The sequence below is a fragment of the Nesoenas mayeri genome (genome assembly GCF_963082525.1).
Source record: "Nesoenas mayeri genome assembly, chromosome: 1".
Lineage (NCBI taxonomy): Eukaryota > Metazoa > Chordata > Aves > Columbiformes > Columbidae > Nesoenas > Nesoenas mayeri.
In genome coordinates this window covers 130659790-130684632 of record NC_137541.1, presented here as the reverse complement: position 1 = coordinate 130684632, position 24843 = coordinate 130659790, and the positions used below count along the sequence as shown (strand labels likewise).

Below are 24843 nucleotides of genomic sequence, written 5' to 3'. Positions count from 1 at the left end.
AATAGCCCATCAATTCTTACCCAAACTTTCTGTATTTCTACAAAAATAGATGCACAAAGAGCTACAAAATACTGTATTCCTGAAAGGAGGCGCACTGTAGTCAAGGGAGAGTCTTTCTCCTGACAATTGAGACTGTTCATAAAAATATCAAGCTGAACAGAACAAAACAAAACACTGTTAAAGGAGCAGAAAGGAGTTAGGTTGCCCAGCTGCAGCAGGCTCAGATGAGGAAAGAAAGAAAAGCTAGGTTTTTGTTTTTTTCCAACACTATGGGACCCATAAACAGCCTTACAAACAAAAGGCTCAATAGCAAAACCAGAATGCTTGGCTCTTCATCTTCACGTGTGTCCTTTGCCCCATGCAGAAGGAGTCAATGACTGTTATATCGTGCGACCAGCTGCACCAACTCCAGCTCTAGCTGGTCTTAATTTATCCGAACTTCAGAACCAAGAAGCTTCCTTGCTCTTGTCCTGATGCTGTAGACCTACATTTCAGAAAAGGAAAAAAAAAATATAATAAAATTTGATACAGCTTTTTCCACCCCCTACACAAGCAAGTTAAGTAAGGCTAAACAAGACAAAACAAAACAAAAACACCCACACCTTACCAGCCTAGTGGACTTGTTAGTGACATTGCTATTGCTCCCAATTTTATTAGTGTAGGATAAGCTCAAACCACACTTAAGTTTTAGACTGGCTCAAGTGGTTCAGTAATGCTGATAAAATCCTTTGTGTGCCTCCTTGTTTTGGCCTAATTTGGAGTATGGCATAGTGTGGTATGACCTCCAGCAAGGTCTGTATATATAATTCAGTAAGCAACAGAATAATTTTTCCTGATAGAGGCCAGCCACAGACTCTCTTTCTTTTAGAAAACACCTGTGACGCTTCAGGATCTCACAGTTTCTGTGGTATTTCACCTTACAAAGGAGAGAAGGAAAATGTTCCCACAGCATGAAAAAACCCGAATAATTTCACCTACAGTGTGTCAGATTTTTAGCCAAGAATGGCTAGTGCTTGCACATGGGAAAAATTAATGATTTTCAGCTTGTCTTTGTTCTGAGTTACTCTAACATTTTCCTCTATAAAAAGTGAGGACTATCTAATAAATGTGGTGCGATGTTGTGGCTTCAGCATTATAGGCTTGGAACCTGTGTTATAATCTGAGATTTCTCGGCTCCAGAGGGATTCAATTTTTGCTAGATTTACACCCAACAGGGCATATACCTAAGGTCCAGACAATAGAGGGGGAGGTGCACATGAAACTTCCCAAGAAAGATACATTCTTGCTGATTTATAGGGAAAGTAGAAAGGAGAGAGGTGCAGGCACATATTTTGAGACATAGTAATGCGTTTAGGACTCACTGATTTAAAACCTACCTCTTGACATTTTGAGCGAATGGGATCACATTTTGTAAAATAAAGATGCACTTCCCACTATAAATCATCATTGCTATATAGACAGAAAAGCTCTGCTCTGTGTCATTCTAATATTACATATTGCCCTGCTACATAGTGTACCAAGACCAATGCAACAGCTACCTGATCTGCTAAGAATTTAGGGCAAATTTCACCACTAATGTGAAGTATGTGCAACTCCAGACCTTGATGATTTTGCAACCGTTGAAGCTCCATGTTCGTTTATTCATTAACCTGTGAAAATCGGCAATTGACCTGTGGAAATCTCTCATTTCCATGTCTGATCACATAGCGAGATACAAAGGAAGACCCATATGTTTTCAGAAAGCCTAAGAGATATGATAGATTCAGATCTGACCACCATCTCCTTGTTTTAGGAGCACAGTTAAATTTCTAATGATGATCAACAACACTCCAGAGTTGAGTTACAAAACTATTAACAGTCACATAAAAGATGATAGCATATTTCTCTGTGTAAGGATACCCAAGCAGCACCCGAACACTTGTGTGTCCAAGCAGTGACAGACAGGGAAAGCAGAATACACAGGTATAGCATGCCAAACCTGGTTAACTATCTTTCTGCTCCATCTCACATGCATTTGCATGTATTTCTTTAGATTGGAAAAAATGGGATGTCTGTTGACTAAAGCACACCTATAAAAACATGTTTAGAGGCTCTTTACGCAATAAGGATGTCTCCTTGTTGCTTCAGAGTTTCTCGATTTCCTGGCAGCACTATTCACAGGCAGAGTCATAATAAAATGCTGTTAGTTTCCTTCACAGCTCCCTCAAAGTTAGCAATGATAATTTTCTGTTATTTTTCCCCTGCTGTTTACAAGAAAAAAAAAAAATAATCTGACAGCAGAAACCTTTCAGAGTGGAAGGAAGACATTTAAGTTCACCAGTAGAGCACTAAAGGCCACTAAAGGCAATGAAAGCTGATGAGAAACTGCTTATACAGCTCCTAGGAGCTTAAAAAAAAATTACACCCATGTTTAAAAGGCTGTCCACCTGATAGTAGCAACTGGTAGAAGGGGAATAACCAGTTGAACAGACACCTTCCTAGTTGGTTGTCTTCAGAACAAACACAAATAACCATTACAAGGCAGTTTAAGGTAATAGCTATTAAGTCTAAACAGTCATGGAAAACAAACAAACAAAACAACAACAACAAAGTTGCCTTAGTTACAGAATTGAATGTAAAACCCTTTCCATGCCTTTCCCTCATTATGTTCCCATCTCCTTCATGGCAAGGCTATCTGCAGTCCTAACATGTCATCCAAGTGCAGCTCTGCTACTAAGCAAGAGCTTTCACTTGCAGCCTGCTGAAAGAACATTTTCCTCTTAGTAAAGACATCCTCCCTTGCATTGCATGAGGCAGTATTGCCAGAGCAGTACAACTCCCCATCTCTGGGATACCAACAATATAAATAATTGCCACACAAGTAGAATGCATGTTCTTGTGGGAATATCTACACAAACTTAATGACTTGTGACAAACTCATGGGGTATGTGTGAATAGAGATAACTACAAAAGGCAGGGCCACTCAAATTCCATATTCAACAGGACACACTGACTTCCAGTCATTTCCTAAAGTCAATTCCCTATAGTTAGTCGGGACTAGAAGATGTTAGATTAATTGACCTAAATGTAAAGTTACACATCACATATAACTTTGCACAATAAAGGATGTTCACTTCAATTTTAAGATAGACTTACGGCTCTCAGATATGCCAAAATCCTACTTTGCTTTTGGTGTGCTGGGGCTACAGGAAACCTCCTCCAGCACATCTGTCCACCAGCAAGACAGGATATCCTCCTAGGCTCCATAGTAGCAGGGCAAGTTGCTCTGCTGTCCTCCCACAGGGCTGCCAGCAGACCTGGCAGCTTCCAGCACAGTCAGATCTGATGGACCACCTGAAATGCCCAGTGTGCAGGGCAGCCTCCCACCCTGCCCCTGAGGGAAACACTGGTGGCTGTAACCAGAGCAACTCCCCCCCTCCACCCCACCCTGATTTTAAGTGTTCAACTCAGCTTGCACACCCTTACTGTAAACACAAGGATTTAGCCTCGACACTATGGGATTGCAGCTGCAGCAATGCTCTCTGTACGTATGCCATGAACTGCAGTCTATGCTATTAGAGGCTGACCTTGCTTTGCTTGACATCGGTGGGGCAGGGAATTGAGGCCTAAAGCACAAACATGCTGTGCTCATATCTATAGGTGTATGTCAATGCTTGATAGAAATCATACTTTTATATTGAGCACTATAGCTTGGGCACTTCAGCTTTGGAAAGACACTGTGTATCAGCAGCCAGAAAGATAACAATTTTTAATATATTCTCATGTAGACTAGCATTTTTTTTAATCCCACTTGTAACAATAAAGAAGCTTCTAAAAGGGTTAATTTGCAGCAGACAATGTGAGGATTAAGCCACATTTAATGGGAATCAGGTAGCTAAATCCCTGTTCATCCTCTAAAACAGGACCATGTAAATTCAAACAGATGTGCAAGACAGATTAGTACTTTGTTAGCTCTACGAACAGTGATACACTTATGTCCCACACAGTGTGTTCTGAAACATAAATTCCCAAACTATACCGTGCGTGCAAGGGGAAAGCCCTCTTATTCTTTGAAGTGATTCAGCATCATCCATTCATGAGATCGAATATTTGGCTTAGTATGGCAGAGATGCAACAATGTAGCTGGAAGAGGGTAACATTTCATCCAGCCTGCCCTGAACCCAACACTGTCATTTCATATAATTCAGCGTGAGGAATTTTGCAAATGTTTCTATAATTGCATGTGACAGTAGCACAAGAAAGGCTCTGAAAAGAAATGCCTAGGTATGTACCAATGAACTTTACGATATAAATCATCTGAAGCTCATGGAATCTGATATATTGACAGCTCCACAGGTTGATGTCTTTTATTCTGCAGGGAGATATGAGTGAAGACTTCCAGAACAGAAATTTTCTTGCCTCTATGACCTTACCCTGTTCAGGAGCAAGAACTTCTATGCCACAGAAAGCCAGTACATTCTTCAGGCTCTTCAGTTTTTATCCTGTCTGCTGAGATTGCTCTCTGATATCAGAGTCAAACATAATGAAATTCTGCATGATGTAGAGACTTATCCAGTATAATCCTCCCCTGGAGTGGACAAGAAGCAAGAAAAACTTCACCTGTGCTGGTGAGTGCTGGGTGTGACTAAGAGTGGTGCTTCAGCAGCCCCCTCCTCTCCCTGGCAGAGCAACTCGCCTTCCATGGGGTGACACCATTTGAGATGCACGTAAAACCCTGGGGCAACTAAGCTCCCTCTTTTCACTGTGATTAGGACTTGGATGCCTGTCACCAAAGCATTTGTCTCAAATCTACCAGCTGTAGGCAAGGCTGGAAAGGCAGCTTAGAGCTTTCCTGCCCTTCCCAGCAAGCCTCTGCTTGGAGAGCACAGGAGAGACGACTGTACAGGGTAAAAGAGCAAGTAATCATAATGTCACAGGTTACCACTACATGCTGCATTTTGTTGCTTTCTCCCTTGTTTCCAAGGCCTTATGTGCCAAACTGGTTCTGCCTGATAAGGTTTTGCTGTGGTGTTTTGATGCATGGCCATTTTGAATAGTCACAAACAAGTGAGACATTTCTTTGTCGAGTTCCTCTGTTCCTGCAAAACAGTCACACATTTCTCCTCTTTCTTTTCCCCCACAGGAACTCATGGACTAAAACCTATATATCAGGCATGGGGCAGAAATTAACAGTTCAGGCCTTCTCCACTGCCTCCCGTGAGGAGTAGACAACAACAAAACATGCAAGCCACTGTTAAGCACTGTCAAAACAGAATCCTGATATGATAAAATTAGCATCCAAGTGTACCCCTCCATAGCAATTTTCACAAGGAGCAGGCAGCACCATCCAAAGGTACTGTACTCTTACAGAAAAAAGCACCTGGTTTATTAGAGGAAACTGTCCTATGGCTATAGACTGTGCTGTGAAATGAATCTATTTTACAGACTTCTGCCTAGAACCTACAGAAAGAAGTTTAGTTTGATGGTGAGCACAGCTCAACCAGCATCTCTACTCTTCATGACACCTGGATACTACACAGGAAGGAAATACTGATCTGTTCCAAATTAGATGAGCAAGATGCAGTCCCAACGTACTGACAAGTTATTAGGTCATTCCTCATTGGAGCTATATTTTGGTGAATGCACACATGAACTAGCTGAACAAGCTGGAGGCTTCCACGTGAAAGTTTAATTAATCATTTCCCACAAGATTTAAAGCAAAAAATGTGTATCATATCACAACTCATTCAGCTTGAATGGGACCAAAGCAGACAAAGGCCTCTAAGCACAAGGTAGTGAGAGCTGGATGTTTCACAGCTCGTCTGCCCTGGTTGCAATTTCAGGAGGGATTCCCACCTGGAAACATATTTGGAGAAGGCTCTGAGAACAAGCCTTGCTTCAGCTGCAGGGAGTCCACTACTTTGCTCAAATTCTTCCTGCTAAAACAAGTCACAGACACAATTGAACCATCTTACCTGTGTCAAACCCAAAACTTGGCACAATGTCCACTGTTCCATGAAAGGCTCCAGCCCATGCTGAGGTAGCGCTGGTGACAGCAGTGGGATCTGTCTTTGTCACATCGCACTGGGGAGCAGGAATCCTGGCTGCGCGAACTGAAGGCATCAGCAGGGACCCATATCGGGGGTCACGGTGTGAGCTGGGATGGTGATGGTGCATGTGTGGATGAGGGTGATGACGATGCATGTACACATCATGCATGTGTGCATACGAAGGGCTCACCTGAGATGCTAAAGGATAATGCCAGGATTCAGATGTGGCAGGGGGAGGAGGCTGGGCAGTCTGATGAAGGCCGTGTCCTGGCCAGCTGCTGGGATCTGGTGTTGGGAAGGTGCCTGGTGCAGTAACAGGGAAATCAGGGTGTACTCCGCTTAAGCATGGTGGAGGGGGAGGCTGATAAGAGCTGGTCCAAAATGAAGTTGGAAAACTGCTCCTTTGGCTTGAAATTGATGAGCTTTCTGGCAGAAAGGAGAGAAACAAAGTATGACCAAAGCTGAACAACAAATTTAATGACAAAACCCCACAATGATTTTCTGCTCTTTCAGATTTGTAACACTGAACTCAAGCTTCCCCAGCAACTACAGAATCACAGGACAGGTGAAATAGGAGGGCATCCTCTTGTGATTATCTGGTCCAACTGTTTTGCTCAAGTAGGGTCACCTAGAGAAGGCTGTGCAGTATGGTCTCCAGTGAGATTTTAACTGAGATCCAAACCCCACACCACCTCTGGGCAACCTGTTCCAATGTTTGAACACTCTCAACATAAACAAAATTAATTAAAAAAAAAAAGAAAAAATAGTATTGTGTTCAGATGAAGTTTCCTGTTTTTAATTCATGTCTATTGCCTCTCATCCTGCAAGCAAGTATAGCTGGGGAGAGTCTGGCTCCCTCATCTCATTCCCTCCCATTAGGTATTTGCACATAAGATAACCCTTGAGAAGACTTCTCCAAGCTGAAGAGTCACAAGTCTCTCAGGATCTTGGCACAGGAATTATGAGGAGAGGTTAACTCCTGACTGAACCAGAACACATCATTTAGAAAGGCAGCTGTTGCGGCTGTAAATGCTGCTGAGGACAGAGAACCAGGTCACACTGCAGAATATGAGACATTTGGCTAAAAGAAGAATACCAGATCTTCTCAAACTAATTGCATGTTTTAATGGGATAAATATTGTATCCAACACACATTATGATAGTGACTTATAGAAGAGATCATGTTGCCCTGTACACAATAGGTTCAGAGAAACAGAATCAACTGTATAACTGAAATAAGTTTTTGTCAGAAATAAACGGCTCACTGTTTCTTACAGCTAGGGTTCAACTTATATTTAAATGGATTTCAATACCTCTACATTATGAAATCACATTCTAAAAATTCCTCTTTTAAAGGAGCGGTTAGTGTTTTTGATGTGTAGGAAAGTATTGGCATCTCCATTCTCACAATCCTCTGGCCAGCTCATGTTCGAAAGTACTGCTTCATGCAATATGTCTCAGCTCAAATAGGCTTTTTTTTGGTCAAAGATGGAAACAAAAATACAAGACTTTACCTCTGATGAAAGAATAACTCATAAAAATAGCCTACAGAGAAATAAAGCCAGGGAAATTTTATATTTGACGAGGCAAGGAATCCTCTGTTCTTCATATAGCATTTACAAAAATATTTATATTATTTTTTTAAATGACCTTTTGTTTTGCTTTGTTTAACAAACAACTGGCATGAGACTTGGGTGAAGACACCATTGAGAATGAACAGATTCTTCAGACACTCCTGCCTCTGAACTTTGCTTACACAAGAATGTTTTGGAAACAAAACCTGTAAAAGTGTTTTCTGGCTGCATCACTAGGATACTCATGTATCTGGTTTAAAATCCATTAAAATCATAGAAAGTTTTTCCACACATCAGTTGGCTTTGATTTATGCAGTTTATTGAGCCTGATTAACTTCCGATATGGGAAATAAACTTTGCAAACCCACTCTGGACAAACATAGAGAACTTCTTACAGTACCGAACTGCTTCAGAGGCTGCAAGCTTATCTATCAAACTACACTCCAACATGACTTTCTTCAAAAGGTTGCTTCTTTTTTTAGGTACATATTCCTATTGTAATTCATTGTAGAAGACTGGAGAGAGCTTCAAGTATATAACAGAAGCCTCAGCACCCCTCCAAAACTGGTGTTGTTTCTTGTTTGTAAATTGTTCCTTCTCACAAGGGATTAGGCTAAGATAGAGAGTGCACATTGTTAAAAGTGTTGGCATCAGGGCTGACAAAAAAAGCAAAAACACGCTTCTTCATGTCCAGTCTCTCATTTTCCTCACTGCTTAACAGAGAAACACAGCCTGACAATGCCTTGCCAGTATTCTGGAAATTTAATCTCTGTAATCAAGAGTTTTTGGAAGCTATTTGGCTGTTATCTGCACAGAAAAGCCCTAAATCCAAACCATCTCACTTCAAAAAAGCACAGAAAACCACAAAGTATCTGAAGGACAACTTTAACAACAGGAGAGAGCACTTTAAACCACTGGATATGCCAATATGAATTCAACCCAGATTGCATACCAGCTTGGCTTTACCAATCACGCAGAAGTTCTAGACCACAGAAAACGTGTTTGGTCATCTTCATTTTTCAAACTGATGCACATTGCACAAAGCCATTACCACTGTCAGAAACTGTCATGGACCAGCTACACCAAGATACCATTGAGTGTAACAGCAGAGACCAACCCCACTGGCCAAAGTCAGGTCATGTCACTGGAAATACTGGGTCCATCCAGGTTATAAGGTCATGCAAGAAAACTTAATCCATCCTGAGGCCTCACAGAGGATGCTACTGAATATTAAGTGTGCAGCAACCCCATCAACAAGAACCATCTCTGTGTTGAACCACAAACCCCAGCTACCACACATTTCCACAGTATTTGAAGAGTCTCCTTTCCTTCTCACCTTTAAAATGGCAAGCACAACCAATTATCTTTACAGATACCATCATGTCTGATACCTTGCCTCTATGGGACATGGCAATGGAGAAATAGCCATCTCAGCACTGTCCTGGGGGCGTGGGGGTGGTGGGGTGGAAATCTCAGTAGCTTCCATGAGCTTTCAGAAGGTTGGAGGAGGCACTTAACAAAAATTGTCTGCCAAGAAAGATACTAGTTACCACAGTTTCCTATTCTAAGTACAAGGAGGCAGGGACATGGCAACATCTCAGATACCACAAAGTGGTGACTAATGCTAAAGTTCATGGTGGCTGGCCAACATGCGCTGAAAACATGACAAAGCACACATGCTATAAAGAAGACAATATATGGAATTTTCTGTAATACAACATAACTTCTTAGTTATGCAGGAGGAAAAAAAAAATCCAAGAAAGAAAAAACCTAACACTTTCAGCTGGGAAAAATCTGTTGATACAAATTCCATTATGGTAACATTAGTTTCAAGGTATCATTAGTTTTATTACCTCTGAAAAAGGCTTCAGGTAGCTATGCCTACAACTGAACATTTAAAGTCTGTGCTACTGGAGTTTGTTGTAGGAAACTACAGTTTATAAAAGATTTTGAAGTTAATTTTAGCCTAAACTGATCAGTATTTTCAACATACAAAAGATGAAAACTTGCTCTTTTCAGGACAGCAGGTTCTATTTTTTATACATAAGCAAAACCCTTCCTCAAAATAAAAAACTCACAGTATCACCTTCATGATGAAATTACAGTTTGCTCTTCCATCAGGACACTAAAAAAACCCCACTTCCATAAGACTTTAAAAAAAAAAAAAAAAAGGAAGGCAGAAAATGTTATTAATCCCTCTTTTCAGCCAAAGGAGAAATAATGCAGTGAGCCAAGTAGTCCCAAGTAGTCAGTTTGTGCCCACACACTTTCCATTTAAATCTGTACCTTCCAAAACAGCTATTGTAAAAGCTTTTTTTTTTTTTTTCCCCAATTATCTGTGAGTAATTTATTGACAAAAATTCTGATTACCCATGAAGGTTATTTATAAAAGATCTTCAAGCTAATGATATTTAAACTTCTTTAAGTAATGGGATACAAATTCACATCCATTTGCTGCAACTGAACATCTTTGACAACTGTACATGAACCAGAAGACCAAGGTGTCAGCATCAATCCTTCCCCACTTTTTTCAAGCCAGCATGTTCCAGAAAACTCACTTGGGCCTGCAAAGCTCTTGTCAGCGTCTCTTTTTTGGAGAAACAGATACCCTCAGCTTTCTCTGTGTCCACAGTAGAGAAGCAAGCAGCCCTGCCCAGCAGCCTCCCTGGGGATTTTCATACCGCTTCAGCAGGTGCAGCAACAGCAGAGGGCATATCCTCTTACTTTATTCCTGGAAGACTTTCAGGACACGAAGACCTCCATTCCCCGCCGATGGCACAGGTCACACCGGGTCAGGAGGCTGAAGAACTCTTATGCCAGGCCACCCTCCCCCTTCAGAGCTTTGTGGGGAGGGGTTGTGCAATCTCAGGGGGAGCCAGGGAATAGCAGCAGGGTATGTCTGAGGCCAAAGAGAAGACACACAACCCCACCCATAGTATGTCTCCAAGCTTGTGAAGAGGACTTGCTGTAGGCCTGAGGTCTCTGGGGACTGCCTTGATCCCATCTCTAAAACATTTATAGCCTGTCTGGGCCATGTACAAATGCTTCAGTCTCCTTTTTAGTAAGAATAGGTTCAATCCTGCTCTCAGTTGAGTCGACGGAAAATTTCCCATTAACATTAATGGTCCCAGCTCAAGCCATAAATTCCTCTAGCTCCCTAGCCACTTCTGCTGACCTTTGCTTAAACTTCCTCGGATTTGTCATCATCTTTCTGGAAAGCAAGTCCTTCTGTGCTATTTTTCTAGTCACAGTGGTTTCAAAAAATCCTGTCTCTCTTTATTATCTATGACTTTCATCAACACACTCTCACCTCAAGATTGCTGATTATGAACTCCACCACTCCTACAAGGATCCTGACAGTACCACTCTCACTCAACCCAACGCAAGGCCATTACTCACTCAGTTCATGTCCCTTTGCCAGTCCACATAAGGACATGATCAGAAATAATGCAGCTGTGGATCTGAAAAACTACTCAGACTGCCACATCCAACAAAGTGGAAAAAGTGTCTTACCAGCATGCTTTCTCCAGTCACCAATTTTGAAATCTTCTCTGTAAAGCCTACCTAGTTTATCTGGCAATATATGCTCTTTGTTACGTTGATCATGCTTATATGCATAACGGTACATATGCATAAGTGCAGTATGCAAATGCCTCACAGTCCCTACCATGTTTCTACATCCTGCTCGAAAGCCAAGGAACATCATCCCCAGTTATGCACAGGAAGTCAATAGCGATGGCCTGTGAGCCCTGTCTGTGGGCAGACTGCAATGCACCACACCACACGGCTGCAGCCACATGGACCAGGGCTTGCACCCGAGCTTGTTCCAGCCCGTGCTGACTCCTCCCTACCTGGAAAGCAGCCACAGACAAATTGTAATCACCTGGCAAATTCACCCGAGAAGGCTGCATGGGTCTCCTCACGTCTAAGGCCAGCATCCCAAACAGCTTTGGCTTTTGCCTCACAGGCCAAGTTTCACACTTGGAGCTTAAAAATAAGCCTCTAACCTTGCAGCAGACGTCTATGAAGCCATGTGAGCTCTGCTGCATTCCTTCCAGGCCCTGGTGGAGCTGTGGGCTATGGCAAGAGGGGAACATGTCTGCTTCTTTCACGCCTTTGACACCTCTTTCCCACTTTAACACTTCAGATCACTCAACCCTGAGAAGCACCTTGGTTCTTTCAAATCTGTGGGGATTTTTCCACCTCCACAGAGGAGCAAAATTTCAGCTGCAATGCAGTATGTATTACCATGACAGAGACCCGGCCACACCACCGAATGCTCCTCTTACCTCTCCACAGAGGATTTAGCCCTGCCTTGCTCTTCGTAAGGGCAGTTTCTGGACTGAAGCTACTGACTTGGCTCAAAGCTCTTGAGAAGTGTTCATCCACTACTGAACCAATGTCTCCCTGGAAGTAAGTGAAAAGGACGCAGCGAGAGTTAAGGTACTCCATCTCGGCAGGCTGGTCTTTCTCATCCTCCTCTTGCTTGCTGGGAAGGGTCACTTCCAGAGACTCCTGCATCTTGTTGTATACAGCTAACTTCTTCTGGGATTAAAAACAAAACAAACAAGAAACGTATCACTGATGGCATTCAGTGCAAGCTCAACATCTGGTTTTCTTAAAGAAAAATAACTGAATACATTGAATATCCATTCCATAATTACGGTTGGAATACAGGAATATTTTGCACCGACATTGCACAAAGAAGAGATTACCAGCGCCACTTAGAGTTTTTATTATTCGCACACAGATGGACCTGCTTCTCAGGCACATTTCACAACCACAATTTATCAGCAACAGCTTTCACTCAGTACCTTAAAAAACAGATTCCAACAACGCAATCCTGACTCCCACCTGGAAAGGATATTCCCACCAGTAAAGGCTACAGAGGTCGATCCAGCTCTGCAGAGAGGTGGCCAGATACACAGCGTCTGTATTTCACCCATCTAGCTGAAAATGCACCAGGTTTTGCCAGCCACACTGTCCTAGTTGAAAGCACATGGCCCTGGACTCCTCTCATCTACTCCTTGTTGAAGATGTAAAGATGGGAGAATTTGGTGCTTCCTAGAAGATTTTCCACCGTGTTATCAGAGTCCACAAAGCACATACACTGTCACTCACTGCCAAGAAGATGTGTATCATAGGAAGCTATACCTTAGGGTGATGCATAGGGTTTGGATGGGGGTGGGGCTTGAGGGAAGTTTTGTGTTTTGTTGGTTGGAAGTGGTTTTTTCTTGTTTTGGGGTGGGAGGTTTTTGTGCCTATTCCTTTTTTCTTTTTATTTTTTAAGTATCTTCTTCTGGAAAAAAAAGGACAAAAATTCAAGTCATAGAAAATCTAAACATGTCATCTGGGGGAAAAGGGGGATTGACAAGTCTGCAAACACATGCAAAAAAATCTACCCTAAACCAAAAACACAGAAGCATATAAAAAAATAAAACCCCACACATGCCATCTGTGAATGCCTATTTCAGAATCTTCTCTCTCTCTCAAACCAAACCTAAATGTCAAAATAAATGTGTGTGAAGATCCATTTTGCATGGAACATATTTTTCAGATGTTCCACTTTACAACTGTTTTCACAGGCAAAAAAAAAATCTCCCCCAACAGTCAAGCTACAGGAATCATAGCTTTTAGCTAGCTAGCCATTTCCACAGCTGACTTTACACACATGCAGCTTCAGGAACCCAAAAACAACTACAGCACACATGTAGAAGTATTTCATAGCTCTTCTCTAGCATTACAGTTTGACTTTTATGGTTTGCTTGGCAACACCTTAGCACCACCAGAATCTCTTTCAAGTTTACAGCTTTCTTCCCTTTTCCCAAAGTTGTTCTATAGGAAAAGGTAAGAAACTACACAGTCTGTAAAGTTCCATTTATACAATAAATACACTGGTCTGATTTAGAAGTAATCAAAAGTCATTTTCCAGCCTTGTATACAGTCAATATATTTACAATTGATACTTTTCAAAATAGTCTAAGTCAAGTCAATACAAATTCTCACATTGTAATACAAAATAGATACTCTGAGGCTAATTCTTGGTTATGAATGGTTATTAAAAATTAACTGTAAGAACAAGAAATTAAAACCTACAATGTTAAATTCTCATAGCAATTAAGTGATGCATCTGTCATTACAGAAGGTTAACAGATAAACATAAACCAGCTCAGTAATACTTTTAATTCCAATGCTGTTATGTAAACTGCAATGAGGGATGTAAGCAATTTTATTTTACAGTTTGGGATATCTAGACAATGGTCTGGAATTCAAGTAATTCTGTGCTTCACAAAGCAAGTTATACCATGGCTCTGGTTAGCACATTATTACTTACATACAGGTTTATCCCCCTGGGGAAAAAAAAAAAAAAAAAAAAAAAAAAAAGAAGATGGAAAGAGCAAATCAAAACAGTTTTACTAGAAACTATTAATAAATGCAAAAAGAAAACACAATCTGAGGCTCTGCAACAAATTTTTCTAAATGCAGAATTTGTACCTTTTTGTTAATCCTTTGTTCCTTGTGCAAACAAATAAAGAATATCTCTTAATATTTGTTTCTGAAAGACTTACTAAGATATCACTCACAGTAAGCTTTATGGCTTTGTGTGAGTAATCATGGAGCGATGAGACCTTAGTAAGACAGAAACGGTTATAACAATATTGCATGTACAGGAGGTCTATGTATTAGAAATCTGTAACAGATCTATGCCAGTGACTTGACCATTCTTAAAGGCGTGCCATAACTCAGATCCTCTTAAAAATGCAAGACAAGTGGTTGGGGAGAGTGCTTCTTTCATTTTTGTTTTTGGTTGGGTTTTGGCTTTTGTATAGAGACAAAGTAAAAAAGAGATCCTTTATGGAAGTTTAAACAGTTATCGATGTATTACAACATCTCAGACAGAGTGTATATGCCAGACCTTGAATACATGCAACACAGTTTAAAAGTCGACTTCCATCATTATAGGTGCATCATTTGTATTTATACTCTAGGTATGCAAATACATTTACAAGAATGCAATTATATAGAGAAACACATAATTTAATATAGCCCCTGGCTTGACTTGGTTATCAGGAAGGAAGTCTTTCAATGTTCCTATATAGAGACTGGAGCTCAGGAAATTAAAACTTATCTCCAGAGTCGCTTCTCTGTGCAGGAATGTTTCCCCTTCCACAGCTTAAGAATCTAATTCATTTTCCATTTCAACTCTCTTCCCTCCCCTCTAGTCCATGGGCAGTCATTACAAGATATTCTGACCACTTGCTGTTTTTGAAAACAGCAAATCTGTTTGTGGTTTATTTGTTTGTTTGTTTGTTTTTACATCGAAAAAGATACTAGTACTGATAGACAAGTACAAGGCTTTGTATACAGACTGAAGTTATTTACAGTGAAAAGTGTTTCGTGGTGAGTTTTTTGTGAAGGATGAGAGTTCAAAAAAGATTTTTCAAAACTGTTTCGAGCCTATGATCAGATACTGATCTACTGAAATTGAACTCCAGGAAGAAATTAACAGCCTGTAATTACAACACTCTTTAAATAAGAGACTACGGTGAGATAAAGCGATTCAAGTTTTCCTTTTATGAAGTATATATACACCCCTTCCATTGTATATATCCTTTATTAAAGTTTTTTCTTTCCCTAACCCCCTTAAATGTCCTTCTTGTACACAAATTCTGCGTTACTTGTTCGGACCTTAACAGTAAACTTCTTATAACATTTCTAACTGCAGTTGTGTGAGTAGAAAATTATGCAAGATCATCAACTGCCAGATGAATTTGTCCCATCATCATGGCAGTTTGGGGAGGCCAGTGCAGGATGATACAAACCAAAAAACAGGTTAGGTTTCTGATAACTAATCTAGACTTGTCCAGTTTCACTTGTACTTTTTCATGAAAACAGTTCTCACATATATTTAAGCTGCCAACAGAATCTGTAATATCTTTACAAAGAGTATTTTCTGAGCAAATGCAACATATTTCTTGCCTAAGTTCAGATCTCTAATACTTTCATATATTCATGAATTCCACCTCTCTTCCTTACCAACTAGAGGCTGAGATTAAGCAACCTTTGAAAAACAAAACAAAACAAACACACAAAATCTCATCTTGGCCAAGACCCAGAATACAGAACTAAAAGTCAATTTACCATACTAGGAAATACGGAAATTCAGTGTCTATAGTACCTGATGCTGGCTTACATAATAGACTCAAGTTCATGGCTGAACGATGAAGGTACAACTTCTGGGTAAATAATGCCATACAGCATAGGCTGAATTCAGCTTAAAGCTTTTTTTTCTTTTTTTTTTCTTTTTTTTTTTCTTTTTTTTTTCTTTTTTTTTTTTGTTATTTCATATAATCACAGTGTCTTTTAAGTATAATTTCAACTATTCAAGTAATCTAACAAAAGGAAACTAAAGGTCAACAGCAAATCACCACGTATACAGCAATAGTAAAGAGAACATTTATACTGAATAAGCATCATCCTGTCTTCTGGAGTAAAACTGACCACTTTTAGATCAAGAAAGCACGTGGTCTAAAATCTCACACAAAACCCTTGTCTTGAAGAGTCCTGTTATTTTCTGACATACTCTACCCAGAACCAAGCAAAATGGTTCTCCTGCAGTGAAATTTTGATCACATTAAAGCCAATGGCAAAAGTCCAATTGACTGCAAGGGTCCCAGATCTCACCTGGGGGGTCTGGTAAAAATGTCAGAACATTCCTCCTAACAAATTGAAAAATATTCCCTTCCAGCTGAAACCAGCTACTAGGCACCAAAACAAAAAATGAACCAAGTGCATCTGAGAACAGAGAAAGTTTTCCTTTAGTCAGGTTTGAATCAAAAATTCAGCCCAGCTCTTATTTTACATATAAGCTAGTTGTATATTGCTACAACTTATTGTCTCCATACATGCCATCATACAGCATATGGCCCTTTATGCTCCCAAGCAGGAAAGTCTGGTGTGCCTGGGGCCACCTGTTACAGATTTTCCATTATGAGGGAAAGAACAGGCACCAAAAATAAAGAATAACAACACTGAAGAAACACTATATGACCCTGTCCTGAGAAAAAGGCTGTCATTTGACATAAGCTTCTGAGAAGGAATTTCAGCAACAAACTCCAGGCAAATCACGGACAGTCCTCCATTTGTGGAGCTGTCTGCCAAGCAGGCTCCTATTGATAACACAGAAAGTATTCAAGGAAGAAGACAATTTCGAGCAATCACGGCATGGAATGCTGGGCCTGAAAGCAGTATTTACTGCATGCCATGAAAACATGAAATGCTAACTTCTGCCCTCACAAGGAGCAAGCCAACAGCATAGCCACACGCTTTCAGGTGAGCCACTGAATTTGCAGCAGTAGAGTCTGGAGCTCCCGCTGTGCTCTGCTAAAGAATGGAATGGTGAAAAAATGACTTTATACATTTTTTGCTGTACATCTAAACAGAGATGTATCGTTAAAGTCTAAAGTCATATTTTTATGTCGTTATAGGAAGGTCAAACAGAATTTGGTCCTAATCAGGACAACAAAATAAAGCAGGCGATTTATTTATTTATTTATAATCAGAAGTGTCTCATGGGATTAAACAAAACAACATAACAAAAACTCACACAGAGGGTAAGTCTTAACTCAGGTTTTAAGTCCTGTAATTCTGAGAGTAGCCTGTAAAAGTGAGTTATATAGGTCTGATTCAGTTTTCAGTCAAGTCAGTAGCAGAGTGATCACCAGGCTTCAGAACAAGCTTTGAGAAAATATCCTAACTAGAAAAACTGAATGTGAGGCTACCTTCTGCTGCGTTAGATACTGCAGACTGCCACACACACACATCAGTAGTAATGTAAGCCCACCCTCAAAGCTGAGAATGTATGATACAAAGAAATCTACTGAAAAACTAAGTTACAGTATATCAATTAGGTTTTAGCTACAGTCAGCTGACAGAACATTAAATGTAACTCGTCCTTGTCTGCAATGCTGTTAGTTTGGAAGGAAGAGTTGAGTTAGTGACCTAATTTGCTAATGGAGACAAGCCCTTTTCTGGAAAAAGTCTGTCTGCAGCACTGCCAGCAGTAAGTCTGACTTGAGCATATCACAACTCTTTATGCAAGACTTGATTTAGCAAGGATGGTGTTGGCTTAGCTCTCTACATCTACATACCATGGAGAAATTCCAAAACTACCATTTACTGCAACTTCCCATTTCAAAGGTCTAAAACTCAGCTGTTAGCGAGCCAGGGTAAATCCTACCTTAGGCTCAGCTCTGCAGCTTGCTATACCTAGATTGACAGAGCATGGTGAGCCATCACAGCATTTCTCATGAGCCAAGAATACAACAGGATTCTTCACTGATTATGTGTTTCCAGAGTCTCTTCGAATGAGTAGCTCTGTTACACCCATTCCTCACCCAACCCATAGAAAAGCCAAAACTCACGACTACAGCTGCACAGCCCCTCCGGAAAGCGTACGATGAAGAGTTCACCATTCTGCAGGGTTGACCCTCATGCAGGCACAGCTTCTTGCCACACAGAGGAACACATCTGTGTTGTTACACCAGCAGATGCTTGCCCTGCCTTTTGGCAAAGGAATGTGGAAACCCCAATTTATCTATAGAATTAGGGCCACACCCCATTTTCATCAGCTCCTGGCATAGTTTGAGCATGTATATATTCGTATTCCACTTACTTCTCTCCAGAAAACACCCTAGACTTCAACAATCTCAAAGACCTAAGGTGCTAAGCCTCCACTCCCATTAACATTCAGTAGGAATTCAAGTTTCAGTCCACTGAGTGCTTAAAAAAAAATAAACATCCCTTCTAAATTCATTTGCCAGCTAGTCCTTTCTTGGCTACAGATTGGTGAAAGCTAAGCTTCCAGAAATTCTGCATTTCTGCTCAAGGAAAAAATCAGTTCTGCACTGATTTCAAGGGAGTGAAAACTAAAAACACAGAAATACAGAAATAAATTTAAAGTGAAGTAACTTTGAAAAGGCACTATAGACCATCCCCTAAAAAAAAATGTCACTTCTGCACAACTCAGGCGCACATCAGTCCATCATTTAAAAACAATCCAATATCAGTCATTTAAAGAAAAATAATAATAATAATAATAAAGAGAGAGAGAAATGGCCATTCAACTCTCACTGCAGAACAGTGACACAATACCGGCTGCTTGCTGGAGACACTTCTCCTGACCAGCATATGCAGCATGCAACCTATAGAAACACAATGAAGTTACCTTTCTGGAGAGACACTATAGCCCAGAACTTGAACCTATACATCTGCAACAGCAGCTCCACAGCTAAGGAGCTTGCTTTGCTCTTAAAAGGATACAAAACTGATACTGAAAATTGGTATAACCAGTTACAAGCTTGTGACAGATTTAATACCTATGAAGATGCACAAACTTTAGTTAGAATAACACACCTATGTCTCCTTGCACTGAGAAAGAAAGGAAAGCCAACAGGAGCACAGCATGGAAGAGTTTTCTCTTTCAGAAAACAAAACATTTTACTGTCTACCGAAAACCAACAGAGTAGTACAACGACACTGAAAAATGCTTCAATGGAGTCCTCAGATATTTTAAGGGTGAGATCCACTTTATCAGCTTCAATGCACAGCTTTATTTTTAAGATATCCCACTAGTTCATCTTCCCTCACTGTTATTTTTAAACCACAGTTTTAATTCCAGCAAAGAAGAACATTCTTTAAAACGGCCATCATCCTCACAAAGACCACAGAAGTGTTTTACATGTTGAACACATGTGTAAGAAGAAACAAAAACCTGGCAAGAGATTCCTCATCCTTTCTTATGCTCTTTATCGTTTGATTAAATGTCCCTGACAGGACAATTCTGAAGAAAAATAGACTTGCAAAATGTCATACATTACCCAAATAGTCAATCTTTCCACCACAACTACAGATGCATGAGGAGTTCATTCTATGTGTTTGTTGTTTTTTTTTTTTTTTAAGCGTATTATATTCAGAGAGAATATATGAAATCCTCTAAAGTGCACAGCTGATAGAATTAGTGCAACATTCTTAGTTCAGCGACAACAGCTTGGTTTTCCAGTCTGACATTTTATGAGTTTGTGAAGACCCTTCAGATCCAAATATTTCAGGAATAATTGGTGCAAGCAGGATTAACTAAAACCAATTGTCAATAATATGCTTGATAGCAAGGTTTAGAATGTTTTTTGGTGGTAATAGGATATATTGTGCTGTCCACAACTCTTGAATTGTATTGGCTCAACAAAACTATCTATGTTTCTTGCTTTGCATATCTACCTCCACCATCATTAAATAGCATGAATAGCATAACCCACAAGAACTCAGTTTATTTAAAATGAAATTTCAAGAATCTTTGGTGTTCATTAAGGTGCCTCCAGGATATTTCATATATGGTGCTGCTTACAGCTGATAGAGAAACTTCATGATTCTGTTTAAAAATAATTGTACTTGAGTGTGAAACAGCTGCTAATGATCATTTAATATATTTTCATGTACTATGCGTTCTACATTCCAGATCCTGAAAAGATATACAGCCAATCACCTACAGAGTTAAATGCCAAAACATCCACCAAAGTTTCAATTGCAGTTTTCTACTTCCAGGTCTCTTAGTCAAAGAGTCAATCTGTTTGAGATTCTTTATTTATTTTTCCCCCAAATTATGCAGGCTAACAACTGGAGCTCCAGCTCTTTAGATAGAGAGTTTGTAAGTAAAATTACTGTATAGATGGAAGGTTCTGCAAGCTGTGACCTAAATTAGAGAAGAAATAATAACGAAGGTACACTATGACAGACAAAACTCACAAGTTTTCCAGAGCCCATGTTTACAGTGAACAATGTGAGCAACCTGGAAAAGTTCACTGAGGTATCACTTCTGCGAATGGGCTCTCTGTCCCAACGATGAAGGAAAAAAAACCAATAACACGCAATAGGAATTTTAATGGTTTAGCCCATATTCGTGTCTCCCAGGCAAGTTGATATTAGGGGTCACTTCCCATGTACGGAGAAAACAATCTTCATGGATAATAATGATAAAACCTTATGGAATGCAGCAACAACCAAAAAATGTATTCTCAGATGACTACATTAGGGCCAAGTCAATATTAGTCCCACTTCACCCACGCACTGCATAGTCTAAAAATGCTGTCAGCCTGATAAGAATTTCCTGACTTTTTTTTTTTTTTTCAATACATCTGATCACCCTATTCAGCTGGAAACTTGCCCGAGCAAGTCGTCCAAGAGAGCCGGGGTGAGTGGTGCAGTGCGTTCCGTCCACGGGGAGCAGTGCGGGTCCCCTCCCGCCGGCGGGCGGAGGTTACGCCCGTGTGCGCGCCCGTGGACCGCTCGGCAGCAGCGGACAGCAAAGGCGCAGCTCTGCGCCGGCAAAGCGGACGAGCCGTGAGGCTCGTCGAGTAAGGAGCGACGGCAGAGAGGAGGCGGGGGTAGAAGGCAAGGAATAACTTTCTCCCCTTTTCCCGCTCCGGCATAGCAAGTCAACACCTACCCTCTAAATATAAGAATTTGGGAAAAAATATTTTTTTAAATAAAAAAAATGGTCTTACCAGTCTCCGCTGCTCTGGGGCACCCTCATCAGCTTCCCGCATCTCCAAATCAGGCCGGGGGCTGCACGGCGCATCGCTGCCTGGCCGGGGTGGAGGTCTCCGCCCCGGCCAGCCAGCGATGCGCCATGCAGTCCGCTAAGGGGGGGACACCCGAAAAAGTCCTCCCACCTCCCAGTCCGCCCCACCGCCACGACTTGCGCGCTAGTCCGGGCAACCCTTCCCTCCCCGCTGCTCACCTGCGGACAGCCCGCCGCGGGTGCGGCCGCGGCGCCGGCCAGATAGCGGGGCGCCCCGCACGCCGCCGGGGCGGGCTGCTGCATGGCCACGTCCGAGCAGCTCATGGCCGCGGCCGCCCCGCGCCACCGCCGCCTCCCGCTTCTTCTTCTTCCTTCTTCTTCTCTTCCTCCTCCTCCGCGCAGGGCGGCCGCGGCGGGGCGCCGCGCAGCCCCGGCTGCCAGCGCATCTTCGGCGGCCGCCGCGCCCCGCTCCCGCACTTATAGCGCGGCGGCAGCAGCGCGGGGCGCCCCGGCGGCGACAGCAGCAGCAGCAGCAGCGCGGCCGCGGGGGCGGAGACCGCGCCCCGCCCGCCCCCCTCGCAGAGGTTCCGCGGACGCGCAGCACCTGCGACTCCCCCCCGTCCGTCCCGCGGAGGGTCCCGCAGCTGCCCTTTGCTTTGAGGCAGGTTTAGCCCTCAGTAATATTTATTTATTCGCTCTTGGTTCGAATCTCCTGTCTCTTCTGGACGGGAGAGGGAAGCGCCTCGGTGCCGGGTTTCAGTCTATGAGAAGCTCGGCCAAGCTTAAGCAGCGGGGACTCTCCCTAGTCAAGTGTCACTCGCACCAGCCACACTTGACCTCCTGAGCGGTTCATCCTGGAAGTTCATCTGGGAGATAGAAGGAACCCACTTGTCCCATGGGAGGTGGGAGATTGGATACATTTTTAAATAGCTTGCAAAGTTTGTCCTCTCTCCCTACATTTGGTCCGCAATGTCTGGAGGCAAAAAAAAAAAATAAAAATCAATGAAGTGTACTGGTCTAGTTCAAAAATACGCAGAAAACCAGGATATGGTTGTAATGGCTCCAGTCTTACTCAAATATATTAACGGTCTACCTCTGTATGCACATTTTTGCCTGCAAGCTGCCCTACTGCAGTCCCGCACTTGAAGGCTTTCAATGCCATTCCTCACATGGAAAAGACTATGCAGATGGCTTGTCAGCATTATTCCAGTTTATGAGCCTGGGAATGACTGCACTTGTTTGCTCTTGTTTTCTTCTCATTTTGGCCTAAGATGAATTGTATCAAGTTTAAAGTTTTAAAAAACAACAAAAAAAATTGTTTTGAAGTTTACCTACATTTAATAGTGGCCAAAAATGTAAGCCTTCAATCAAAAGTTCTAAATTTATACTCTTCCTTCTCTCTGTATATATATACACACACAAACACACACAGACACACATATCTCCTTGGCCAGAACAGTTAGATGAATACACAAGGTTAAAATAGCTCTGTCTGCCCCCAGTAGGATTCCCTGTTTATAGAAAGAATTTCTCTGAAACCTTCAATGGCAATACTTTGAAAAAAGATCCAATTTCCTGCAGGCAGGTTTTGTTTTGTGTTTTTTTTTTAGTTTCGGGTGTACAGATTTAAAAGTAGCTATATACTTTTTTAATGTCACTGTGGTAATTTGTTCCTGTTGCATTTTATATATGTAACTAAACGGATTATATCTTAAGTATTAATCTTTGCAGACACTTGGAAGATTTTGCACTGGTACAATACACATACACCATACACTTTGCTATACCAAATATACAGGCTTCTGAATGATTTCTTCAGGGAAAAAGAAAGTCCACATTCTGATTGCTATCTACACATCTCTGGTCAATCTGGGCCCTATTAATTTTAGAAATCTCTTTCGCCTTGTTTCCTACTGCAACAATAAGCCTAAGGCAGAACATTATCCCGACAGCAATGTTTGCAGGAGCTGTCGATCAGCAATAACAGGTACCACCTTCGGAAATTCTCTGTTCCTGGACCTGTGCCTGATCCTGACCTGGAGGTTTTCACCATGCGTGTACGGCCAGGCTGCCTTCAGGCATTCCTCCGGCCGCTCCGACTCCTGGCACCCGGCCTCCTCACATTTGGACAACTGGCTGCTATCCACCCTCACAGATCCTCTCAGGGAAGCTGTGCTGCTTGCTGCAGAGGATTGTGAAACGTTTCCTGTTTTAGGGAAGATGTTGTTTAGCACCATTCTGAGGTAAAATGCTTTCAGATGCAATGGCAATAAGACCCAACAATAGTTTATAAAAAGAAAACCCAAACCAAAACAAACAACAACAACAACAAAGACCAGTCCCTCCTATGCTAAATAACAGTAACAAAACAAGATATAAAATCACAATCAGGAACCAGTTCTTTCAATACCAATTGATGGTTTTGGGGAGAAAATCCACTGCGAGTCCTTAAAGCAGAACCAGATCAAAATAGGAAATTACTATGCCAGTGCAATACATTGAGGTGGGAGTACATTAGTGATCATTTTACACCCAAGTACATGCAGCACTTGCGAGAAGTTTATAGATGTGCTAACATAGATATCACTGTTTTCCACAGGATGTCAAAGTACTTGGATACTCAATTAGCACACATTCCTTACTATCAGATCCTGCTGCAAATCCTATTGAATGCCTTCAGGCACAATACAGTGGCATGATACATCATGTCAAAAAGCAGAACGGAACCATTATCAGGCATATGTCTGACATGATGCATCATGTCAGTCGGCCAGTCGTACTCAGCCATTGCTGAAAAGGATTTTGACATGATACAGTGTGCCAACACTGTAGCACAGAACTAACATGTTCCAAAAATAGGGACAAATTCACCTCTGGCATAAGTAGAAGTAACTGCAGTGACTTCATTAGATTTGCATCTGCTTATGTCAACAGTGAGTTTGGCCCATAATCTGGAATTTATTTAAAAGTGGTAAGTGGCTGCATTTTCAGATATTATATTGCTTTCTACTCCTAGCATTCAAATATCATGAGACAGTTGGGATAAAAACACCACCTTTCTCAGCTCTTTCGCTTCTACTCCACAAGAAGCAGCATCAAATTTCCATTTTTAGCAGTGTAACAATACCATGAAGTATATCGAGGGCTTCTCTTCAGAAGCACAGGAAGTTATGAATTTGGAGATTTCACAAGAAATAGGAATTTACAAAAAAGAGGAGAGACGATCTCCGCTTTCTGCCTCCACACTATTTTACAGCAGTAGTTTCAAGCACTAGAAGGGCAGCAAACTGTAAATTCTCAGTGGCAATTAGAGTAATATTAATAGTAAAAGAATGGCATGGAAGAACATTGGGATGAAATATGAGATCTGATAAGACTTGGAGATTTCTTAAAAGGTATTGTAATTTATTATTGTCCCCTTTCATCACTCTGGAATGAAAAGCACAGCTTGCTAATACAGATGCATCACACAAACAAAAGGAGAAGAACAGGCTAAGGTATGACTGGTTCCAGATCTTTACAGAAGAGAAACATCCCAGCTTTCTGACACAGTCTCTCTAATGAGGAAAAGAATCAACTGGTTGTACTTTATTTAAAGTTCATTCATCTCTGCTGTCTATTCTAGCTTCTTAAATCGATCAGACTATGTTGATTCTTGGACTAG

General features: G+C 41.4%; 1 protein-coding gene across 1 annotated transcript; it reads right to left on the bottom strand.

Moving 5' to 3' along the window:
• Window positions 1-440: 440 nt before the first annotated feature.
• VGLL3 (vestigial like family member 3) lies at window positions 441-21503 on the bottom strand (the record flags this gene model as incomplete). The annotated part of the gene is made up of 4 exons (XM_080349451.1): window positions 441-484; window positions 5955-6455; window positions 11893-12148; window positions 21399-21503. 4 exons carry the CDS (start codon window positions 21501-21503, stop codon window positions 441-443), a joined length of 906 nt encoding a protein of 301 aa, XP_080205577.1.
• Between the last annotated feature and the right edge of the window lie 3340 nt (window positions 21504-24843).